Source organism: Pholis gunnellus (genome assembly GCF_910591455.1).
Source record: "Pholis gunnellus genome assembly, chromosome: 12".
In the NCBI taxonomy this organism is placed as follows: domain Eukaryota; kingdom Metazoa; phylum Chordata; class Actinopteri; order Perciformes; family Pholidae; genus Pholis; species Pholis gunnellus.
Window position 1 is genome coordinate 11168473 of NC_136539.1, and position 10424 is coordinate 11178896.

Genomic DNA, 10424 nt, shown 5'->3' on the forward strand with positions numbered 1-10424 from the left:
CCGCCAAACTTTACACCACCGACCTGAAACAAAGTCCACGTGGATAGGGTGACAGTAGACAACAGCCCACCGACCCCAACACTAAGTGGCAACTATACACCCCGCTAACAGGCTGACATTTCCCGGTGGACGGCTACAAATTAGCCTGTTAGCTCAAACGCACCACAACGTCTCTCATTGCTTACAAAAGCTAGTTTTCCTCCAGTGGCGCTAACGAAGAAAGTCCCCACCAGGTGGGAGTGAGCAGCATTTCACTAGAGGGTCCTGCTTCGTAATGCACCCTAACTGTCAGTGAGAGCATCACTTCTCACTCTCCAAACAGTTGTGGCGAACATCCCTAAAACACGCATCCAGTTCCACTTTTCAGCGGTTGGTCATATTTTTTGTAAAAATTGCGCGTTTTTTTCTAACGCGACGCGAGACATCAATGGACGTCCATCCGATAGTGAACGTTAGGTAATAAATGCAGTATTATATAGTATATGTATATAACGCGCCAACAAAACGCTGAGCCAAGTGATGTAAAGTCACCAGTTTCACAGCGACACCGTAAGACCGGGTTTCACCGTGAGCCGCACACCAGCAGCTCGTCTTCCATCTATCTCAGGGGTCGGGAGTGGCCTCCGGCGGGGTGACGGCGGGCAGCCTCACCGCTGGCGTTAACTTGAGATTTCTTTTCGACAACTCGAGTCGGAAGCAACATGATGACGCAGCTATCGGCTCAGCATCGCCACTTGAAACGACCTGAACGCGAGGGGTTGTCTCCGCGATAAGCCCCCGAAATGTTGCGAAATCACCACCGGGGTTCCGCTCAAAAGCGACACAACAAGCTCCGGTTGGACATCCGACACAGTTAGCGCCGCTCTCGGTGCCGCAGAGACAGGCTGGCGGTCCAATTTCCCAATTTCTTAAACTCGTAACCTTTCTGTTTGTTGCTAATCAGCAGCCTAACCGAGACGAGTCCTCCCCGCCTTCACACAAAGGCCATTAGCAGAAGCGTTAAAGAGATTCTAGCAGACGACATGTGATTGGCTGACAGAGCTGCTACTCAAGTTAGTTTTCTTCCCGTTGCAGCAAGGTAGGTTGTTCGCACACGCCAGTAAACTAGTATTTGCTTCACTTGCTGCACAGTCAAGATAAATATATATGATCAATGTATTTTCCTCTCCACTGTCACGCAGATACTCTTAAAATACATGTGTCCAGTTTTTATCTTCCGAAATTGACCTGACGTTATTGAGCAAGAACAAACGGCATCCAATGAGCTCAGATTTTAAATTGTTGTCACTACCATCTTAAATCAGTTATAAATATTGAAATACAGCATTCATTTTACAATTACTTTTGGCTCAGTTTTCACAAAACTTTCAACACAAAATCTAACTCTCTGAGTTGTCCCCAATATTTGACATAAAACAGAAAATTAAAACATCTGTATCAAAATAATACATCACCCATTCGCCTATATGTCAACACCCAAACAATGTATGTTCAATAATTCATTTTAATCCCTGTAGCGTTTAAAAAAGAGGTTATTGAATACTGTTGTTGAACAGCAATTTTTGTTGATCGTTTGAAATGATCTAGAGTAACATTGACTTTCATTTGATGAATTGAATATTCTACATTCATAGAAGGCAAACATGACTGCGATGGTACTCCACTGCATCAGTTTACTGTTTGTATTTGCCACTAAGTTTGTCTTTAATTCAAGACACCAAATCTTATAATATATTCTAATCACATTTACAGTAATCACCTAAATTCATTAAACTAAAACCTTACTTTGGAAAGTGTATAACATTAAAACACCACCGCCACTAACAATTACCATGGTAAGAAAAGCTTGCAAACGTGCTGCAGTGAGTCAATAATCTGTACATTTGATTACAAGCACTGAACCATGGGCTACAATGAGACGTGTGCACTCTGAGCATTAGATGTGTTTTGTACTTTGCATGCATGAAGGTCATGTCTTCTGTGCTTTAGGGGTTTTAATGGAGTGGAATACATTCGACAAGGAAACAAACATGCATGTGCTCAATATGTTTAAAAATTACTTATTGTTGGACAATAAAGAAATATTCATTATTTATCCATCAGTTTTTCGACCTTCATGTAGATTAAATTCTATGAAAACAGTATATAGAACATTAACAGCTACATAAAAAAAAAACTAAGAAAGGAAAAAGTCTAGATCTTGTTGGTTTACAGTCAAAATCTTCCAACCTCAGAATAAGAAATAAAAATCCTGACCAGTCTTGAACATAAAGACAAATAGCCATGCATATCACGGCTGTACGTCTACTCAGCAAACGTTGCAGCATTATTTGTTTGCTGACAGTCGGTATTCTTCTTCTGTACGTCAGACTGGTTCTCACAAGGATTGAGTGCAAAAACAGCTTAATGACGCTTTTCCTAATAGACAATAACATGTTACGCAACAGTCAGCTGCTTGTAGCTAAGAAAGCATGAATCATCAGTTATTTTCTACAAACCACTCAAACACTCACTTTATATGAAACATCCTTTATTGGACAATATGACAAAAAGACAATTTTTTACTTTACACTCAAGTTGCCGGCCCACAGTCGGCATCAAATGAAGACTCGGGTTGTGTATTCAAAGCTCTCACAAGGCACTAAACCTGGAGGTTTTAGTTTCACAATCACATGTTTCTGAAAAAGAACGAGACAAACCATTCCTCTGGTGCAACCACACATAAGCATCTAAATGTAAATCAAATATAGTACAATTACCAGTTTACTGTACGATACAAAAACACACCAAAGACTAAAATAAGCATAAATCCAAGGACACTTACTGCAATGCTGTTTGTTGTATAACGACTACATTATGTGGGGTTAAAGCTTCACCGAGTTAAATCAATTACAGACCACATCCACACACACACGCACGCAATGCTGTTGCACGATGGCGTCGCATCCACGAGGAGCCGCAGTGGTTTTGTCGCTTCTGTAACGGTCACCCCTCTGCTGTATGGGCCGATATCACAGCACCACAATGTTCCGATGAGACACTAGGTCTGGGTGGCACTGGTCTTCACTGGGGGCTCACTGGTCTTCGGCCGTTTGGACTCTGGAGGCTTGCACACTGGATCAGAGGGAGGAGATGGACGTTCTGCGGGAATACAAGTGAACGGATCAGTGACGGCAGCGTTGCACATGGTAGCCGGGTTCTGTCGGTCTTCTGCTGAGATGTAAGAAACCGTATGTAGATATTCTGTCACATAGCAGATCAACTGACTAGTTAACACACTGGTAATGTGTCAGGACACAACTATAACTAAACGAACCCCCAGGTTAGCCAAATCTATTCCAAAGAAAACAAAAGCGAATGGCAGGTTTTATGCTCGCTGTAAACACTGATTACTGTTCACAGACTCCCTTCCTGGTTCAACTTTGACCTACTGTGCTTGCCATAGAAAAACAACTTTCCTGCACAATTAAGGACCATTACCAATGTTTCAGTTTGACCTCTGAACAAAGGGGTTTGGGTTATCAGAAATCAATGGTTAAAAACAAATGTAAACGGTAAAATATAAATGAAGAGTTTTTAAGCTCCTGCTTTTTGGCCAAGCTATAGAAATATATTCAAAGAGCAGAAAGTGTGGAATTATGTTTATCGAGGCACAAGTTCTCCGAATAATACACAGATTACAACCAGGGATGCACAAATCTGTTCTGCTGGATCTGTATTGGTCCCATTCTTCGGGACATGACTGTTTCCTTGCCAAGAGGTTGTTTCTATTGTTGGTCAGTTACATTCATTAGAAACACAAACCCCTGGCCTCATGCTACTTCTCATAACATGATTGTAAGGTGTTCGTTGCAGTTAGGAAAGAGAGAGTACTGGCATTGGATCACTGTTTTATTGTCAGATATCCTGCGTTGAGGTATTGGACTCAGCATCAGGAGAAAAACGTTGGACCGATACATCGTAACACAAATCAGACTGTGAGGGCGTCTATGAAGGATTATTGAGCGGTCTCACATTATTTTGTGTCTTTTGTGATATTTGCAACATGAAGGTCAACAGGAAGCAGTTGCACCCACTAACCATGTTTGGCCTTCTCGGTGGAGGAGGGAGTGCGGAAGAGTGAGCTAATAGCTGGAGACCGGGATGCAATGGGAGTCAGAGATACTCTCCTGTAAAGAAAACGGATGAGAGCATGAGAAAACACACAAGATAACACAATAACTTGTTCTCTTCTACACCGTTAATCACAGTTTGTTCCTCTGATTCAGTCTAAATGCAAACACTCCAAGCTACAGATATAAGGCAAACACAAACGCATGTGCAGACCTGCCATTGTCTAACGCTGTCTGTCAGTGATTATTGTTTTTATAGTCAGTGGGGGGTCCAACGGATCCCTCGTACCAGACAGGCTTTGTTCTCACTGCCAGTGCAGACAAAAACATCGCAAGCCCATTACGGCTATTTATATTTTTCCTGCTTCTTTAAAACATTCTGAATATCGCAGCTCTTTCTTGCGTTTAGTACTTTTAAACTGCATCTTTGGAGATAATCAGCTTAGTTACTTTAATCAGTCGGGGGAGGGAGGTGGACGCAGTGTGCTCTGAGTGTTACTTCCTCAGTCGGACGCCATTCAACACGCATTTGAAAAGTATTTCCATAAATAACCAGATGCAGTCCCGTAAGCGGCCGCTCCTGCATCCTTCACACCATCTACAGTGTTAAATACCCGGAGTGGATGAAAACGTTGAGGAAGATATTGCTGGTTCAGAAAATAAATGACATGAATTCTCCCGTGTGATCAATTAAATCACACAAATGACTTGAGTGCGTTGGGCAGTGTGCAGACTTATTTAAATGTGTGAGCGACTGAAACGGACAAAAACATCGCCGTCACTCGGGTGAATACCGACAATTATTGAAAACACATCAACGAACAATACATACAAAGAAAGCATGCTATGCACTCGTGCTTAAACGATTAATTGATTGGCAGTGAAGTCGCACATAGATCAAAGACTTTGAACAAAACATATATATATATATATATATATATATATATATTCAAAAGACTTTGAACAAAACATATATATATATATATATATATATATATATATATATAAATAAAATAAACTAATTCACTCTCACAGAATCAAATATAACTGTACTTTCGCATTACCGTGGGGTCGGCCCCTTTGGGGTGGTTGCACCCTTGGGAGTGGTGGAGCCAGCAGTATTACCACTGTTGCGGGCTTTCGGGGTGGAGGGAGTGAGGGGGGCGATGCGTGGCTGTGTCGTGGAGGAGGTGGTGGGGGGGGTGAGAGGGGTGACACAGGGTTGGGGAGTAGAGGGAGCGCTGCTGCTGCTTGCAGACGTTGGGGTCTGAGGTGCTGAAGGAGGAGCGGTGGTTTTAGCGGCGGAGGGCTTCCCCCAGCCCTCCAGGGTGTTCAGGGTGATCCTACGGGGCTGAGGTTTAGACTTGGCACTCGGGGTGCTCTTCTTCTCCTCTGGGGGGGTGACAGAGGGGACCTCTTTGCCGAGGCCGGTTTGGGATGTGGGAGTCTGTGCGGAGCTTGGCGTTTGGGTCAAAGGAGACGAGGTCTTGGCTGAGGACTTCTTGCCCCTTTTCTCCACACCAGTGCTTGGGACAAAGACCTCCAGGGTGGGGGGCTCCTTCAGGGGAGTGCCCAACTCCCCGGGAGAGAAGGACAGGAAGGAGCAGTAGCCGTCTGTGGAGGACACCGCCAGGAAGGAACCGTCTCGGGACCTAAAGGTGATACAAGACAAAAACGTGTCTAAAACAGAGGTCTACAACATCCTCCACAATTTATTCCTACAAATGAGGACTATTCGCTACGCGAGAAAGCACTACAGAAGAAGACGATAGAAGATAGTTCACCATGTAAGATCGCTGAGTGTGTGGTAGTGGATGTTAGACACCAGGCCGAACGGAATGGTCTGCTGCGTGTCATACAAGAAGATGGAGTCCTCGGATGCCACAGCAAACACCATGCGGTACGGCAGCTGGAATACGTTGGGAAGAACCTGAACCGAACCGTCTGTAGAGGAGAAACGGTAAAACAAACGGTAAGACAAACGGTGTAGACAATTAAAAAAAAAAAAGGGGGGAGGGCTTCATTATCCTTGTTGTCTGTTGACTAATGGGGCGTTTGTTCTTGCCTTCGTCCGTCTTGGTCCTCAGTTCAAAGTAGACGGGGCAGCAGCGCACAGCCAGCGTAGCTTTAGATGGACACGGCAAGTGGGCAATAGGCCTAAAACACAGTACATCAGTACATTACTACAGCCAAAAATGACTCGGAAAAACCAAACATGCAACAAAAGTTACCTCTTGAGGCTCTTCCTGGAAAAGATGTAGGTGGTATTTATGACGTTCTCCCCAAGCTCCACACATCCAGCTACGGTCACAAAGGGCGACAATGGAAGACGGAAATTAGTTTATATAAATGGCCTTAATTAGGATATTACAACAATCAAATGTTACCAGATAAATGGAAGCTGAAAGCCACACTTTGAGCAGGATGCGTATGTACCTGGGGCTAACAAGAAAGACCCATCAGGTGTGAAGGAAAGCCGTCGGAAAAACGACCTCATGCTGTCGTCGTGGAACATTCTGTACGGCTTGACCTGCAGCGACAAAGAGAAATGCAGCACTGAGAGAGTGTGTGTCACATGTCTCACTCTCTCTGAAGATATTACAGAGTAAATTCATAATTTAAGACCACATAAAGAAGACAAATATGTCTCGGTCAACAGAATTACTTTTTCAGAAACCTCAAAAAAAAATGATGATTTCAATCAGAACTATATACAAACATTCTACTGACCTCTCCTTCTGCGAGTGGCCCAGAGCTCATTTTACTGATACAGAAGGCTTTCTTTTTGGTGTGAGTGTTGTACACACGCATCACTCTGAAGGGGAGGGAAACACAGACATCTTAAGTATGAAGCTAAGCAACAGCAAACACATTCATTTAATGAAGATTAGATCCATCATGGGGCCATGAGGGACGACCAGGGTGCTACCTGTCACAGCTGAGAGTGGCTACGTATTGCCCCAGAGGATCCCAGGTCACTCCCTGCACGTAGCTCTTGTGGTCATTCAGGATGCACAGCTTCTGTCCTGAACACAAGAACCAAGATATTCAATTATATACTTTACAGTATGCTGTGGATTCATACGACTAAAATACAAATATAACAGATGGAACTGAATGGAATCAGATATCTGAGTCCTAACAAACCTTTGTTGATGTCCCACATAATAGCCGTGTTATCAACAGAGCCAGACACCATCATGTTTCCATCCCGGGTCCAGCAGACGTCATACACGTCCTCTATGTGTCCCCTGAAGACAAATTCAATAAGAAGAAATGTCTTTCTGTGACCACAGTATTGCAACACATTCACATCAAACAGATAGTACATTTTAAATGATTTTTGGGGTTAGCTGTGTGAAATAAGGTCTGTGGTTAAAACGCTTTTACGTGTCTTAAAAGAGGCGGTTGCTAACAAGTAGCTAAATGAGACCAAATGTCATCCCGCCTTCAAAGCCTCTTTTATGTTTATACTTGCGCTCATGCAGCCAGGGTGCAGTTCTTTTTAGAGGCTAACGTTAGCATTTCACCTCCGCCGATCGCATTTCACGCTTCAAAAAGTTAAAGTGGTTTTCATTTGTGAAGATTATCTTTCTGAACAAAACGTGTACGTATAATTAACTCAACGCAGCGTTACTGAATTGCGTTGTTAAGCCAGGTTTGAATACTTTCAGTTACTTGAACTATCAATGCCCGTCAAAAGGACTGGTGTTGGAAAACTAGAGTTACCTAAATATAAATCCACAGTACATCTGTCATTGTTTCTCTGTAAATAATATAGAATGAATAATAATAACAGTTTTGGGCCCCACAGTGCTTTTGACAGTTGTGTACCTTAACGTCTTGACCACAGACCAGCTCTCCTTGTTCAGCTGAGCATCTTCTTCCTCCTGGAACATGGGGGTCGGCTCCGGCTCCTTTGAGTCATTGAGCTTCCACAGCAGAATTGCTGCATCTGTACCAGATTAAAAAAAAACATTAATAAAAGGTCATTGTATTTGTAAATATCTGTTCTGTTTTGAGATTAACATCACCAGTGTGTTTCAGATACTGACATATTTCATCTAATGCATGTGTACTACTCCTACGTGTGACCTACCATCTCCTCCTGAGGCCAGCAGCTCTCCGTTGGGGCTAAAGCGCACGACGTTGACAGCCTTGGTGTGTCGAGCCAGATTAGACAGGAACTCCACCACCGCCTTCCCATCGGGGCCGCTGTCCACCCGCCACAGCTGCATGCACATCAGGGCAAAAAGTCATCAAGCACACAGTCTGTACATCAGCTGTGACCATATACAGCTGAACATAAACTATTCTTGTTTTGGTCAAAAGTGATCCTTGGTCTGACATGCATGTTTTCATACAACACTGTTTGCACTCATCCCTTCATCTCCACTCACTCTGACTGTAGTGTCCACTCCAGCTGTGGCCAGCCGATGAATACGTCCATCTGAGCCGTGCTGGAAGTCCAGACTATAGACCGGCTCCTTGTTGTGCCATGCGATCTCACACGTTACCACCTTCATCTTTTAATATCCAACACTGACCTCGGGAGGGGAAAAAGCACGTAAATGTGATAACGTTCCTACTGACGGTTTACAATGGACAGTCTGTGACACAGACTGTTATCTCCTCATGCTGGGACCATATGGAGCCCGTGTGGCAAGTTAAGATAGAAAATAATTGGACTTAACGACGTACTTGGCCACAAAGTCACTGGAAGCTAATGCTACAACTAGCTAACACCGTTAGCAATACATTTAGCGGGTTTGCTGGGATAAAGAAGCGCTGACATTACAAATGATAAAACCGGGTAAACATGTAACTCTACATTAGTTATTGTTTGCCAACAAACATGTTCGTTACAAACACCACCGACAAATATATGTGTTTATTCTTGGAACTGTATTTCTCTCGAAGTATATTATAGTGTCTTACCTCCACTGTTGACCAGCTGAAGCGCTTAGTAATTTCCCGCGTACAATTCGTTCTAAACTTCCGGCCGAGTAGAGTGCAGTGATTGGACGAAAACCCGGAAGAGGAGGGGCCTGTCTGACTTTACCGTGGATGTATTACTAACGTGTAAAACCCCCCACGGTCCCCTTTAGTTCATTCTCTCTTGCAAAACAGATACATAGATCTTTAGAAAGCGTTTAATTATGGTTACAAAGTAGAAAAGCTAAGCACGTGCTCTTTCACAAAACTATAATATAGTTACTCTGTTGTTTGTTTGGTTAAATCTTTGCGCTTGTTTAGTTAATTTAATATTATTCTATTTAATTGTATATATTGTGCATTTTTATATCTAATATTTTTACTGTTATTCTTATTGTATATATTGTGCATTTAATATTTTTACCGTTATTTTATTTACCTGTACCATAATTGCTGCTGTAGCGCAAAAATGTCCCCTTGCGTGATTAGTAAAGTAACTATCGATCTATCTTTTCTATGGGGAATATTCTATTCATAAATCAAGTATATTAAACAAAAATGTTTTCACGTATTAACCTGTAATATAGTTTATGCGATTCTTATTAAGCTGACAGTATCCTGTGCCATTTGAGACTTTTCAAAAATATAATTAACACATTAATTTCAGTTTTCGGTTAAATGTGATGGAAATGTGGTCTTCCGCATGTCAACTCACACTGTGTATTTTATTCTGAGCCCTTCCAAAGTCTTATTGAACTAGGCAGCTGGTATTTTATTACAAAGGATATTAAGATATCATGTATGAGTGGCATGTGATTTATTACCCAAGACAAAGGTCACACTCACCAGTGAGTTACATGAAAACGTACAATGGACCTTTCAGTGCGTCTGTGCATTTAATTTGCTCTCTCTTGCAAAATAAACAGATGAGCCTTCCTGAATAAATAATGCTCCAAAAATCTCCTCGTCACACATTGTGATTTGCAAACATGTCAAAATCTGACACCTGTAGTTTCTGTATGAAGAGGAATCCCCTCTCAGGGGAAGGAGTATTAGCCTGCAAGTACAACATGCTGATTGAGTCCTCTATCGCGGTCAGTGATGTAATGAAACTAAGTACGTTTACTCAAGTACTGTACTTGAAACCTTAGTAGTCAAGTATTTCCATTTTATGCTACTTTACTTCTACTCCACTAGACTACATCTTGGAAGGTAGTATTGTTCCTTTTACTCCACTACATATTTCACATTTGTTGCTATTTACTTTCCAGTTATCATTAATTATAAATCAACTGATACATTATGATGTATTATTATAGATTAAGACACCCAGAAGTAGATTAATTAGTTGAGATGAGCTCCTTAGTGATGCATCAA

General features: G+C 42.4%; 1 protein-coding gene across 1 annotated transcript; it reads right to left on the minus strand.

The window, feature by feature from the left end:
- Positions 1–2588: 2588 nt before the first annotated feature.
- On the minus strand, positions 2589–8653 carry chaf1b (chromatin assembly factor 1, subunit B). Its single transcript, XM_079170346.1, has 13 exons — positions 8513–8653; positions 8212–8344; positions 7947–8067; positions 7260–7363; positions 7042–7138; positions 6843–6927; positions 6549–6642; positions 6344–6413; positions 6178–6269; positions 5897–6056; positions 5177–5764; positions 4081–4169; positions 2589–3141 (listed from the first exon to the last, which is right to left on the minus strand). The coding sequence occupies exons 1-13, from the start codon at positions 8636–8638 to the stop codon at positions 3041–3043; spliced, it is 1860 nt and encodes a 619-aa protein (XP_079026472.1). The 5' UTR covers positions 8639–8653; the 3' UTR covers positions 2589–3040.
- Between the last annotated feature and the right edge of the window lie 1771 nt (positions 8654–10424).